This window comes from Bidens hawaiensis, unplaced genomic scaffold (assembly GCF_021521415.1).
Source record: "Bidens hawaiensis isolate Kalapana, Puna unplaced genomic scaffold, B.hawaiensis_p1.1 tig00000780_1, whole genome shotgun sequence".
Lineage (NCBI taxonomy): Eukaryota > Viridiplantae > Streptophyta > Magnoliopsida > Asterales > Asteraceae > Bidens > Bidens hawaiensis.
In genome coordinates this window covers 4310823-4326265 of record NW_027491045.1, presented here as the reverse complement: position 1 = coordinate 4326265, position 15443 = coordinate 4310823, and the positions used below count along the sequence as shown (strand labels likewise).

Here is a 15443-nt window from a genome sequence, read left to right as displayed (position 1 = left end):
CACTAAAAAATGGTACCATATGCATCACATTTTTTAAAAAATAACAGTAAAATATCACTCTACAAGGCCTTTTAAAAAATAACAGTAAAATATCACTCTACAAGGCCTTGCCATTTGTAAGTTATAGTTACCAATATATATATATATATATATTCAAATAAAAAAAATTATAATTAATATAAGTTTGGTTAAACTAACAGTAAATAAAAATTCTTACAAAGAAATTAATGTAATTAATATTTAATAACTAATGTCCGTTTGGTCATCCCCACTTGTGACCTATAGGTAGGAGGCTTGAGTTATCTTTAGTGGAGAACCAAGTTTAATTCCTATTTATGTCACTTTGAGTAGATATTGGCAATGAAGAATTTGAGTTAAGCCTTGCGAGGTTGTCAGTTCGAATTCCGAGCTCATCCGGGTTTTAGTCCCACCGTGGCACAACAACTGTCAACTGGTACCCGGCGGTGTGGTTTCCCAGAGGAACGTCCAAGCCAAACTCTAAAGCCAGCATAGGTTCAGATAAGGCAGCATAGTTTGACTAGAGCGTGACAACATGACGCTCTAAATTGAAAAGTACGGTAGCCTAACACATATAACACATAAGAAAGTCGTCGTTCAAAAAGAAAATATCAGTTTGGTCACACGCGTAACACTTATTTAAGAGTAATGAAACTTCTTGCGCTTTCAGGCTTTCAGCCCCAATCTTTTTGGGTCTATATTTTAATTTCAGCCAAAAAAGAGGCACATGTTAACTTTCTGACTGATCCGATAGAGAGAAGATCTACACTGCGTCCTGCGGACGTTCTTGTGTTTGGATGGGCAGGGGGTAAGCATGCATGTGTCGACCTCACTGGGGTGTCCCCGTTGGTGGGGCTGAGAGACAGTGGTTTCGATTCGAGACAAGCGGTTTTGAGGGCGGAATCTAGGAATGTTGCTAAGCATAAGGCAGCGTGTTTGGAGAATCAGCACGTGTTCATTCCATTTGCCTTCGACATATTTGGATCTCTAGCTCCCGAGGCGGTTCGTTTATTTGAACGGGTGCAGAAGGTGGTCCACAGTGACTCGCAGAGCCCGAGGAACCAAGGATTTATATTTAGTAGAATAGGCTTTGCGATCCAAAAGGGGATGACGGCGCAGCTTGTTGCTCGCTTACCCATTATCCAGATGTAGTTTGGTTGGTGTTAAATGTTAATAAAAAGTATAAATTGGAAAAAAGAGAAATTATATCTATATATACCACAATCATTCTTTTCATTCATTCATCTATTCTAAGTATGATGCATTTACTGATCACTGCCTCCAGCAGGATTCCGGCGACAACCAAGTCTTGTATATGCTCATGGAGCTTGTTGGATTCGCTTGCTATAACGGGTACTGTTAGCACAAATAGTTTCGCATCAACGATAGAAAGGATTGAAAGGCGTGGTTCATATGATATTCGCACCTATAAGGTCTTTATCATCTTCTTCATATTTCAATAAAAAGATTTATTTTGAGTCAAATACAATTAATCCGAATATCTAAAGGTTGTCTTGTAAATATATATAGCTACTTGCCTACTTATATCAAGGATATGTGTTTAGTTGTTACAAAAAAGCAAATATGTATGATGATTGATAATTAAGAGTCATGTATGACAAGTTAAATGATTTAACATGCATGTGCATACAATTATCCTAAGTACACTTTGTTGAAATTGTCTTAGACGAAGGCAACACCAAAGGATGAAGGCGAGCGACGATTCCCGCCGCAAAACCAGGAGTCGCAACCAGGAAAAGAATACCTCATGAACCCTCTCCCACAATACAGTAACCCTAATTACAAGGCCTCTGGCAAACTCAATGTATGTTACATTACTTAATAAAAGAAATTGGTTATACTCTCTCTGTACCGATCAAAGTGTCTTAATTTAAAAATCAAAAAAGTTTAAGGTAGATTAAATTATTGTTTTCTTTGCTTTAATGACCTTGGAAAGTGGGTCCATCAATATTGTTTATTAATGTTAGTTGTGTTTAAGGGTAAACTTGGAAATTGATTAAGAAATTTTGAAAGTGGGCATTTGTAATTAGACAAATATAAAAGGAAATGTAGACACTTTAATGGGACAGATGGAGTAATATTTTATATATCATTATTGTCTCGGTTTGGTTGCTTGGTATAAGGAAAGGTGGCATTAGTGACAGGAGGCGATTCGGGCATTGGAAGGTCGGTTAGCCACCACTTCGTATTGGAGGGTGCGACCGTAGCCTTCACTTATGTAAAGGGTGATGAGAACATAGACGCAAACGACACGTTAAAGATCATAAATGAGTCACGAGTTGAAGGCTCGGGTGATCCCATTGCAATACCTACAGATCTTAGGTATAGCAAGAATTGTAAGGATGTTGTAGATCAAGTCGTTGCCAAACACGGGCGCATTGATGTCCTCGTGAATAATCCAGCAGTGCAATATTATGTGTGTTCGGGTACGTTAGAAGAGATCACCGAGGAGAGGCTAGAAAAGGTGTTTAGGACCAACATTTTCTCTCATTTCTTTATGTCAAGGTGTGTGTAACATTCAAGCTAGTTGGTTTTCTTTTTCATGGGTGTGTAGAGTTCGATTTGGATCGGTTTTGGGCTAAAATCGAACCAAAAAGCCAAGCTTTGTTTTTTTTTTAAATTGGCCGGTTCCGCTTTTTCTTGTTTGGGTTCAATTTGGTAAAGGGTTTTAGTTTTTTCCACTCGAGTTGGAAAATTTTGGGTGAAAAAAAAATTGGCAAAAAATAATCTGGACCTAAATCATTTTGTTAATTAATAACTAAGTGATTGACTATGAGTTAGGTTTGGTTTTTTCAGTTTTTTATTACATGCAAAACCAAAACCGAATCATAAGTTTGATTTTCATAAAAAGCATAAAACCAGACCATCGGTTTTTTACTTGGTTGTGTAGGCATGCCTTAGAGCACATGAAAGAAGGAAGTGCAATTATGAACACCACATCAATCTTAGCATATATAGCTAGCCCACCACCAAGTTGGATGGACTTCATTTCAACAAAGGGAGCCAGTATCTTTCACAAGGTCACTAGCATTGCATCTAGCCGACAAGAAGATACGCGTAAATGGAGTGGCCCCTGGTCCTATATGGACACCGCTGCAAGCTTCAGCACTCAATGATCTGGATATAGCAACATTCGGGTCAAATGTGCCGATGAATAGGGCAGGTCAACCTTATGAGATAGCTCCAACATATGTGTTCCTTGCATCCGAGCAGGACTCTTCCTACTATAGTGGCCAAGTTCTTCATCCTAATGGTAAGTAATGTTATACACAAGTGCACTTAAATGCTTAGATGCAACTCTTAATACATGCACATGAAACACCAACCTGAAAATCGTGTCAAAACATAACCCAAACACAACACATGTATTTGTTGTTTGACACGAACGTAACCTGTTTAACCCGGATATATATATGTGTGTAAATGTATGTATGTATATATATATATATATATATGTAAATGAAATTTTTTTAAGCAATTATGTTTAAACAATGTCATTTAATTTAGAATAAAAATGCCCTAATAATTGAAGTCATTATATACACTACGTCTTAAAATAAAGGAAACAAACTGGTTAAACAGGTCAATCCACGAACCCGATGGTTTACACGAACACGACCAGTTTAGCTAAATATTTCCATGATTCGACCCAAAACTAAACCGAATTTATTTAAACTAAATCAAACCTGCTAACCTTATGTTTAATTCATTTTATGTCAGAAATTCACACCTTTAAACATACGGATACAACTTTGTCACCACAACAAATTTTATTATTGTTATTATTATTATCGTTATAAGTAAAATATATAATTATGACTTCTTTAATTTGCAAATATTCATACTTATTAGCATGTATAATAATAGGTTTGAAGTCATAAATTGTTCGCATATGATCATAGAGAAACATCAAATAACTAACTCAAAATGCTAGCTTAAAAGTATAAAATATTTCACCTTATAAATTTTAATGAATAATTTGGCACTCATCATTTTTCTCACGTTGAAGAACAAATTGATATACACAATTAAATAATGCTAGTTTTGTGTTTTTACATATATTTGTAAGGTTAAATAATCCTATTTGTAACGTTATAATTTTATTAGCATGAGCAATTTGACTAACATTTTGAAGTGTTCAAGAGTCATGTAATATTATTGTAGCCTGCTTTTTTTATTCTCGTGTCTTCAATAATATTGTGCGAAGATACAAATCTTGTTACTACATTTTGCAGGCGGGGTAATAGTAAATGGTTAGTACTTCTGAAGCATATGCAAAGTATGAAGTTCTTGTGGGATTTATGGACATTGTAATGGAGTCTTTATTAAATCGAATAATAATGATTGTGAATTTGATTATTATTCCTCTCCCGATTTGTTGGTGCAATTATAATTATTTTACACAAAATCACAAACCTTTTTGGGAGAAATGAAAAAATGCATGGTGGTAACTAATAAGGAAGTGAAGATTGAAGAAATTATAGGAGCTATTAAATCTTTAGGTTTTCTTTGGTTTAAAAACCGATCTAATTGTAAAAGCATAGAGTGGGCGAATTGGTGTAAGTTTAAGATTATGTAGTTTGTTGTTTGGTGGGTTGCTTCCTCCGGGTTATGGTGGGTGCGGTGCGGCTGTTGTCTCTTTGTTTATAAAAGTTTACACTTAAAAAAAAAGTCACAAGAGAAAAAGGAAAATTAAAACAAGAAAAATAGATGACAAAAAGGAGGAAGTTGGGCTACACATGCTTGTTACCACTTTAGTTTACATAATAAGAATTTATGTCGGCAGTTTTATATAGAAAAGTAAGGAAGAAAAGGGGGAATCATGGACCATTATTAATTTTTTCACCACATCAATTTATTAGGGTTGTTGCAGAAGAGAAGGCACAAAAAAAACATCCAAAAATTAGAAAAAGATGTTTGGAAGGCACATACTAGACGAGCCAATAGTCTACGTACGTGTTTCCCTTGAGAATGGTGACTCTAAGGATACGTTATTGGGGCCTAGGTATTAGTCAATAAATATTTGTTAGGAAACACTGAGAACAAAGTCCAATAATATTTAGGTTATACTCGTACGTCCATTCATATGACTCTTCTTCCATAATTATACCCAAATTAACATTTGGTCTCGTCATTAAGCGGTTCTTGTCTTATTGTGATAAGTCAATCATTTTGTATGACTCTAGTTTGAAATGCTTGAGATGAGGTAGGTCTAGTCGTGACTTTCTAAGTATGAGACCCATAATCTTATTGATATGCTTGAACCTAAATGCGAAACACGATCAGGGCATAATTTGTCGGTGGCTAGGTTTAATTGGACAAAAATACCGACAATTGCTGTTTTTGCGTTTATTTTTTACCAAGTAACCTAAATGTTTCAAAAGCCAATTCCTGATTATGATTTCATTGCAAATAGTTTTTCCAGTGATGAAAAAGATATAAGTGTGAGGATATTTGATGTGCTCTCTACCTTATACAAATATTATATAAATATCTTCTACGCATTTAAATAACTTTTGGTCACTTTTTATTGAGTATTGTATCTAATTGGCTCACATTTTAATTTTAAATGTTTCATAAGTTAACGAGCTAAAACAAGGTGTTTTGATCAAATTCGAGAAAGACTGAGTGATGACCTTTATTATTCACAATTATCATCATGTTAACTCGAAAGTGATAATATAAATTTATACTTTAGTTGCATGTAGCATGGTGTTTTCAAACTAAAAATAATCTAACTTAATGTGATAAATTAATATTGTGATATTACATGATCTCTTTTCATGCACTTTGCAGTGCCAGCATATGGATCGCGTGGTTATCTATACTATATAATAAATAAAGGTTTTTAATGTCATATGGCATCACATAAGTTACTTTCTTACAAAATCTATTCCTTCTTCTTCTTCTTCTTCTTCTCCTTCTCCGCTCTGGGCGCACACCACCACCAACGCTCGATTTCTATTCAATCCCAGGTATGATTTCTGTCGTCAGTTTTTGTTTCCCTGCCTCTTGGGTTCTAATATGGTTTGAACGGTTGGGCTTAGAAGCTAGAGTTTTGTTCAGTTTTTGTTAAATCTCATCAAGATTCATCAAATTACAAGATTCGTTTGCTTATGTCTTGAAAAAAATATACACTAATTGATTTTTATTCAAATTTCACATATTACATTACCTCAATCGTTGGGTCATCAGCTCAATTAGGGACACCGAACGTTTTGAGTTTGTTCTTCTGATCGGAGGAACAATCGAAAGCGGATATTTCCCGATTTTTTACCTTCAATACCGGTACCGGTACCAAAAATTTGCGATTTTCGGTCTCTACTAGGTTTCACCTCAAAAATATGTTTGAGAATGTTTGGATCCCTGTGAGATTACATTATGCCATTTTCATGTCTGCATTAGTGAACATATTGGTTTTGATTAATATAAAAGCGATAATTAGTTTTTAAGCATGTGGTTATTTTTCAGCAAATTAGGTCTACGTGATGCATCTTAAGTGCCTTGACGACTATAGCCCTGTAATACTTACCTTGCAATAATCAGCAGATTATGTGCTAGCTAGTTGGGTCAACACGGGCCTATTTGGTTAACAGGTCAAAGTTGCTTAGATTTTTAGTTTCGGGCCAGAAACCAACTGTAAGTGGGAAAAATCGTTAAAAAGCTACAGCTGCGCAGATCGTTATTAAAGTATAAACTTTGTTGTATTTATTCGAACTATGGGGGATTAACCGAATCCCCATGTGCGGTGACTTTCATATGGTTGAAACCGTTAATGTGGCTATTTTGTTGCATCTGATTCATCGTTCTAATAATGTATTCATGATTGGCTAGTTAACCGCAAAGGATGAAACTTTGCAGATTATGGCACTTAAGAATAGAGATGCAACAGAACTAATCAATCTCAACATAAAAGAAATAGAAGGATTTTGCAGCAACGACAGTTGTAAGTAGATTTTAATGTATTTACGTTAGACAATAATGCCACTTGATTCTGTGGTCTTTTTTTTACAAAGAATTTAGAGTTGTAGAAAATGTAGGTTGGGTTTGCAAGATCTAACTTGAATTGTTTCAAGTGACTAATTAGTGAATATTGTTTTCAGTGGGGATTCGTATGATTAGTAAAGATGAAACAATGGATCATGTGAAACATTTTTTTGTTGAAAGCAATTAACATGTTTATGTTGTAGTTGACGTTGTTCAAAAAGCTCTATATTTGAGACTTAAGATACGCCACCCAACTTCTTTTGCTATATTAATCATCTTTTTTTTTCTTTTTCTTTCAATTTTGGGTCCAAACCAAAACAAGGATTTGTAGATATATGGCTGGGGATCTTTTTTGTTATCTTTGAATGATTATATTATTGTGTATCTTCAGTTGGAATGACTTTGTTTGGTAACTATCCAAAAACTGTACAGGACATGCATTGCGAAGCGCGACTTGCTCGAGGCACACTGAAGTACTAAACAACAGAACCTAAGACTTTTTTTTTCAACTCACATAAGCTGATGTGGTTGTTGTGTATGGTCCATTTTGAAACTAATAGTGTTTGGTAGTGACTTGATATGGCTATTGTATTTTGTCCGTTTTGAACCAAATTTTGTGTTTGGTAGTAACTTGATTTGGCTATTGTATTTTGTCTATTTTGAAACAAATTTTGTGTTTGGTAGTAACTTGACCTGCCCCTGTATTGTTTTGATAGCTTTTGTAAGCAATTTATGGTTAACAGAGTATGTAGACGTGCTGTGTTGCTTCGCTTGGTTACAAAAACTAGTTTGTGGTAAGATCTATTTTAGTTGTAATGAATGTTTGGCCATTATTTACAGTTATTATGATCTCTGACTAAACATATGTATATTCAATTCAACACGAAATAATTCAGAGGGGTAAAATCGTCATTCTTCCCAGTCATTCAGAGGTCCAACCAAACATCACTAACTGATTCAGCACTTATTCACTCAGAGTCTCTTAATCATTCAGACCTCTTATTGGTTCAGCACTTAATGGTTCAGCCCTTACCAAACAACACCTTAATCAATTATTTTTCCTTTTTAATAATTATTTTTTAATTTAAAATTTTAATACAAACATAGGTATATTATTTAGTTTTATATAATATGTTGTATTGGTTATTAATATTAAACTTTTATAGTTAACAAATTTCAACGTTGATTTAGATAAAATAATTATTTTCAAATAAAGAAATTTTAACTTTATTTTATTTTGCAATGAAGATTAATGAAACCTAAAGTCAATCACTATAGATGGTTTGATTTGTTTTAGAGATAGCCTGTTTTAACGCATGGTAAGTGATATGTTTCATTATCTAAAGTTGAAATAAAAAACAAAACGAAACTACTAATTTTGATATGTAGGTTAAAATTACAAATGCTGTATACAAAAAAGTATTAAGAGATTTGTGAATTTTCAACAACTTTTATTTCCGTATTATGTAATATGTAGTTTATTCTACCATATATTATATCTTTATATCATCTGAACATATTTACATTGTGTTATTATCTAAACAAATTTATTTATTCTAACTTGTGTTCTACACGGGTCTTAATGTCATATGCCATTACACATGAGTGATCCTTACAAAATTTTCTCATTTCTCTCATGTTAAATATATATTTCTTTTTCTTATTAATAGTTTTATATTTTATTCTTTTTTCTCTTTTCAAACTATTATTATTGAGTGAACTGCGGTTTTCGTCCATATAGTTTGTCGAAATCTGCGGTTTAGTCCAATAGTTTTCGCTCACCTCTCTCATATAGTTACAAAATTTTTCCTCATCTCTCTCATATTAACTACATTTCTTTATTTAATATTTCATTATCAATTTTAAAACAATTAATACCATCATAAATATGTTAATTTGTTTAATATAAAATGTATTGCATTAATTATTAATATTAGATTTTTATAAGTAACCAATACGAAATGGGTGGGTTTCTTTAACCGAATAAAGTATCAAACATTGTTCATGTCAAAACAGTTTAAGATTAGAATGAGTTTTGGTCAACGAGTTAGTTTAAAAGGTTGTCATTTATAATTAAGTTTTGATATAGAAATAACAAAGAAATAAGTTATGATTTGTGAATTTTCTAATAACTTTTTATTTTCAAATTGCATAATGTGTAATTTTTTTACTGTATAATATATCTTTATATATATATGATACATTTTTTTGTATTTCACATTATGTTATTATTTTAAAAAAAAATTTTATTCTAACCCGTGTGCTACACGGGTAACTAACCTAGTTTGTTATAAAAGAAACTAATGAAACACTACATAAAAGAAATCATGGCTTACCAAGGTCACATGAGAAAACGAAAAATTAAATAAGGAAAATAGATGACAAAAAGGAGGATGTTGGGCTACACAGGCTTGTTAAAATAGGACAAAAGGTGGACCGGTCACTTTAGGTTACATAATAAGAATTTATGTCGACAGTTAATAGGGGTTTTCCATCACATCAACTGTTTATTTTTACCACATAATAAGAATTTATGTCGACAGTTAATTATCCATCTTATTTATATCCATATCTCTACACTGTTTATTTTTACCAAGGACATAACTACATAACCTATGAAAAATAGTTATAGTAACATAATTTACGGAATGTTAAAACACTTTAGTTTGCTAACCAACAAGGCATCACTTCAGTTTATTATCCAAAAGTACACACAAAGGGCACTCTTAACTTGTACTCAAAAGTGCCCAAAATACACTCATCAACGTATATTCTTTGGCTTCAACATCAGGTTCACGAACCTAGTTTCGTACCGATTTCACTACCCAAAATGGAAGGAGTCATCTACAGGAATTACCCAAAGTACCTGATGGGGTTTCCCTAAGGTGCCCCTTGCACCCTTACATCGAAACCTTTTTATAGATTAGGTATAAATATGTGACGTTAAACATAAATTCTGGAAAAGAAAAGAAAAGAAATTGACCTAATTATTGAGTTAACCGCGTTAAAAGCTTCTTCATGTAAAGTGATCATACACGAGAAATAGTCTCTTGACAACCAAAACGTGTTTATACCATTCACATTTAATACTTTTGGTTTCCTTGCGTTCGAGTCTGTGGAACTACTTAGTCGTGTCCGACAAGTCATGAACTATAAAGCCACGACCACTGTATCTATGAACGTAATTTTTAAACGACTTGGTTTTACTATTAGCAAAGTGATAGCGGCACAGCTTGTTGCCCATTTCTACGAGCGAGCATGCACTTGGTAAAACAAGCAAGACCCGACCCGGCTATTTACAAAAGGGTCGGTTCCCGGGTCCTAAGACTCTTTACAAAATTGTGTAAGACCCGAAGCGATCAGACCTGGTTATATACAATAAGTTCCGGTCTCGAGTCCTGAAAACACCACTTAAATGATCCGGGTCAGGTCTCGAATGTCTGACCAGTTTACACAACTCTACCTATTTGACTATTTCCCTTTCATTTGGTTATAATTTATAAACATGGTTGTAGAAAACGCTAGGCGTTAGTCGGGCGATGACAGGGGCGGACATACCTTACGGCCAGCCGTAGCCTCCGCTACGGCTCATTTTTTTACGGGTAGTGTAAAAAAAAAAGTGGCCGATTTTCGTGTTTCGTTATGGCTAGAAAAAAATAATGTTACGGCTAAGATTTTAAGCCCAACAAGTATATGTTTTAAACCTAATCAAAAGCCAAAGCCCAAACAAAAAAGGATTAAATCAAGAGGTTTCGCTTGCACGAGCCGAAGACACGCGATGGGGTTCTCATCATAGAACAATCACAAGTTTGTTTAAATTATTCCCGGAAGTTGTTGAGGTGCTTCAATTTATTAAATTAGATGGAGATAGTGTGCAACAAAAATCTAATGCGGAAGGTATTCTATCATATTTTATGACTCTTGAATTTGTGTTTTATATACACTTGTTGGACGAAATTTTAGGCTCACAAATGCTTTATCAAAACATCTTCAAAAAAAGAGTCAAGATTTGTTGGAAGTGTCTAAGTTGATAAGTGGGACTAATCGAGCATTGAATAATCTAAGACAAACCGGATTTGACAAGATGTTGGCAAAAGTTACATCTTTTTGTGAAAAAAACAAGATTAAGATGTTAGATATGGAGGAAAGTTTTGGTAATCAAAGAAACCGGAAGTATGTCATTACTAATCGACATCATTTTGAGGTTGGAGTTTTTAACACAGTCTTGGATATGCAAATTCAAGAACTTGGAAATAGATTAGTGAGGTCTCAACTACTTTGTTAGAAAATATGTCGGGTTTAAATCCTTGTGATTCGTTTTTCAAGTTTGACATATCTAAGATAGTGACTTTTTCAGAGATGTATCCGAATGATTTTACTAACGAAGAAAGAGGGTGTATTCCGGGTGATCTTTGACCTTTTATTACACTTTAAAAGAAGATGCTAATTTTGTAAAACTAGGTGGAATGGGTGATCTTGCTCGTGTAATGGCGGAAACCGGAAAACACACAACTTTTCCTTTGGTTTATCGAATATTGAAGCTAGCATTGGTTTTACCAGTTGCAACTGCAACCATTGAAAGATGTTTCTCTAAAATGAAGCTTATCAAGACGGATTTGCGCAATCGAATGGATAGCGAGTATTTGAACAATGCTTTAGTTTGTGCGGTCGAAAGATAAACGTTTGATAAAGTAAATGAAGAAGATGTAATGGCTCGGTTTCAAGCTATCAAAAACCGAAGAGGAGATATTTACAGCCCAACCTAGATCCGCGCACTGTTGGTTCGTTAACCCGGTTAGTTTAAATTTATTTGTTGTCGTGTTCTTTATATTTGTTTCGTTAGCATTGTATTAAATATGGGGAAAAGAAATTTTGAGTGCTCCGGCTCGGTTTCAAGTCTAGATCCGCCACTGGGGTGATATACCAACTAGGATTAATCGAAATTAAACAGGGGTTAAATGTTAATGTAATTAAGTCCACCAACCCCATAGCCTCCATTATTCATCACAAACGCGCACTAATCCAGCTCCAAATTCACTTTGATTTTGCTCCAAATTGAGGTTAGTAACAACACGTTAATCAATTTTGACCAATTCTGATTCAATTTAAACCTAATTTTGACCACCATTTTGTGCGTTTTTTAGCCGATTTTCATAACTGTTGAGCAAACACCGATTAAGTCAAAATTAGGGTTTCAGTAGGAGGTTCATCGGTTAATCTATTATTATATTAAGCAATGTATCTTCGGTTAGTCGGTTCTGTTTATTCGGTTAGTTTGTCACTCGTCTGCTCGGTTCGGTTCAGTTAATAACAAATCCATACTTGAGTTATTATTATTATTATTATTTTTGCTTTTTAATATAATAAATGGAGGTATAAAAGCTAGAAATATATGAATGGTTCACTTCGGTTAAAGCTGGTAACGAGCTTTGTTTATTTTGCCTCAGTTTCGTCAGTCTTGGTTTCGGTTAACGGTTCTGTTATTACTCACCCCTCCATATAGCTTCTTCGGTTAACCAAGGGCACAAAAAAAACAACTTTCAGTTAATTCAGTTTCCGGTTAATCAGTCTTCCGTTCGGTTTCGTCGGGTTTTGATTTTGGTTCACAGTTCGGTTATTGGTAGCAAAACGCTTAGGAGCGGCTCATGATTTCTTTAAACCAAGGCTCTTATAAGTAAATTTTACCTTATATGGTTCTGAATAGGGGTGGCAAATGTGACCCATTGGGTTGAATGAGTTGTATTAAAATGTATATAATGGGTCAGAATAAAAAAAGAAAATGATTGAAACGAGTCAAAACGGGTTTACATTTCTTGAAGTGTTTTTATTTTTATTTTTACTTTTTTATGGAACGAGAAAACGGAGGAAACTTTTTAGTACTTTTACTTTTTAATTTATATTTCGAATTATGATTTTTTTTTTTTTCGAATTTTTTAACGAGGGGTTTTTGAAATGGGTTGAGATTTCAAAAACCCCTCATTTAAAAAATTCAAAAAAAAAAAAAAAATTATAACTTGAAATATAAATCAAAAACTAAAAATGTAAAAATACTAAAAAGTTTCCTCCAATTTTTCTTGTTCCATTAAAACAAACGAAAACTCGAGAAATGTCAACCCGTTTTGACCCGTTTCAATCATTTTCTTTTTTTAGTTTGACCCATTCTGACCCATTATATACATTTTAATACAACTCATTCAACCCATGGGTCACATTTGCCACCCCTACAGTATATCTATAATGTTTTATGTTATTTTGATATGTTTCTGATTAGATTATTATGGTCTTCTTTGATTAGGACAATGGCTGCTTCTGCAGAAACCGTGTTACCCGAACCACACAAAGTGGTCAAAGATGACGACTGGACGATCGTTTTGCCACGTCGCAAGAACCAGAAACGAAGACTTCCTAAACTTAAATCTGCAAAACAACAGCAGGAACAAACGCATTGGACTCCTACTGATCTCGAAACCACCCCCGAACGAGAACTGAAACTAATGCAGAAGATGCAAATTTGTATCGAAAAGCTTGAGAAATCCCGGTTCTTTACGGTTTTTCTTGATCAAATTGTTACTTCGGAAGCCGCAGATTGTTTTTACAATATTACAAAATCGGAGCGTAAGATAAACATGGTGATATATGGTATTGGTAGCATTGAGTCCTTTGACTCGCCACGTTTACAGCTCAGTCTTGCGGTTCTCATGAAAAGAAAACTTGACTGGATTGGAGAAATAGAGGTTTTCGATCCTATCATTTCGTTGACCGAGTCAAAGGTTTTCGAGGAGCTAAACTGTCGTGTTCTTTCGGTTAACGAGCAGGGTATGAGAAAGGTTGTGGACCCGATTCTGTTTTTCATGCCACATTGTGAAGTCGAGCTATACGATAATTTATTAAAGACGAATTGGAGATATGACAGTTTGAACAAAATAATATTGTTTGGGAACAGTTTTGAGAAATATGAGCAGCATCAGTCTGTGTTCCAGGGTTCATTGTTGAATGAATCGACGAAGCGTTTAGTTGCGGTAAGACCGTTTACTAAAGAGTTTTCTACTGTCTCGGATGATTATTTTCGGGCCTTTCACGGTTCAAGCTGGCATTTTTTTAGTGTTGATCGCGATACAAACTTGCAACTATTATGCTAAAATGTTTGTATCTTGTATTCATGATGGGAGGGCTGCAATACTCAGAAAACTTATTTTTTTTAGTTAGAACTCATTGTTGATTTATATGATGGTGAAATTTTTATATAATTATGTTTAGAATTGATTTTTGACACTTGATTTGGGGTATTATATATGATGTGTTACTTTGTTTTGACCAAATGAGGTTTCTTTGCCATGATGGTAAAAAATAACGAGTCGAAGAAGAGCAGTTCTTGGCTCAAGAAATCTTGATAATTAGACTAAACTGAGTTCGGGTCATAACGGGTCGTGATAAAAAGGGTTCAAGTTAAGGACATTTAGAAAACACTAACATGATTTGAGTCGAAACATGTTCTAATCAAAACGGGTTCAATTGCCACTACCTTTTTCGACATCACTAGCACTAGCAAGTCTTCAATCACTACCTCCGCCACCATTGCTACCACCTCCTCCGTTAGGGTCTCCACTGTTGCTGATCGTCGGCCCGCCAATACCCAATAGCCGCAATAAAACAAATATAGCAGATTGAGTCCATTTTAGCATTTTTTTTAAAATTGCTCATTAAACTCAAGCTAGTTTTAGTCCGACCCGTTTTGAGTCAACGAAAGTGCTACTCATGAAAAGGTTTCACGTGAACATGTTTTAACTGAACCCAGTTTACCCGACCCAACCGTCTATACTTATTTTACCCATTTTTGCATCAAAATTTCACCCTACAGAAAATTTACATTTGGAACTACCGATAAAAAAATGATGTTTGATAGTCACTCTGACTCTTCCATGTGATATTATACAGATACTAGATATAATATGCTTACTAGGTTCCTAAAAATGCTAAAAACCTTCAATATCTACGGTTCTTTGACAAAGTTGAGGGCTACCCCTCAAACCTCCTAAATTCGCCGCTGTTGTCCATAATGGACAGCCTCAACCTCTTCTTGAGAAGACGTCTTTATTTCTTCAATTAATGTAACCAATTACTCTTCTAGTAAATGAATATGTTATCAACCTACATAACATCGTAGTTTTTCATGGCCCACTCACCTATAGATTTTTGGAAATGAAAAAAAAAAAAACAAATATAAACAAAAATATATATAAAAAAAAATCAAAACATGATATAGAAGACGAAAAATTGGATTTTGGAAGCAAACTATATTTTAAAGACTACAATTTTAAATATTTGTTAATAATTTTAAGTTCTTGGCTTTGTTTGTTGGGCATCTCTCTCTTGGTGTGGATAGTAGTCTTTGTATGTCTCATATATTGTTACATCAT

The 15443-nt window shown here is 34.2% G+C and overlaps 1 protein-coding gene and 1 pseudogene across 2 annotated transcripts; both read left to right on the top strand.

The window, feature by feature from the left end:
• The first annotated feature begins 1227 nt into the window (after nucleotides 1-1227).
• Nucleotides 1228-4323, top strand: LOC143537239 (glucose and ribitol dehydrogenase-like; annotated as a pseudogene). The gene is made up of 6 exons (XR_013136013.1): nucleotides 1228-1451; nucleotides 1706-1843; nucleotide 2018; nucleotides 2163-2544; nucleotides 2930-3292; nucleotides 4275-4323. The product of XR_013136013.1 is annotated as a glucose and ribitol dehydrogenase-like (transcript).
• Nucleotides 4324-11980: 7657 nt separating this feature from the next.
• On the top strand, nucleotides 11981-14165 carry LOC143537228 (protein SENSITIVITY TO RED LIGHT REDUCED 1-like). Its single transcript, XM_077031047.1, has 2 exons — nucleotides 11981-12086; nucleotides 13322-14165. Exon 2 carries the CDS (start codon nucleotides 13326-13328, stop codon nucleotides 14163-14165), a length of 840 nt encoding a protein of 279 aa, XP_076887162.1. The 5' UTR covers nucleotides 11981-12086; nucleotides 13322-13325.
• The last annotated feature ends 1278 nt before the right edge of the window (nucleotides 14166-15443 follow it).

Excerpts from the sequence above, each read along its gene's own strand:
- LOC143537228 (XM_077031047.1), top strand. The coding sequence starts at position 13,326 with ATGGCTGCTTCTGCAGAAACCGTGTTACCCGAACCACACAAAGTGGTC.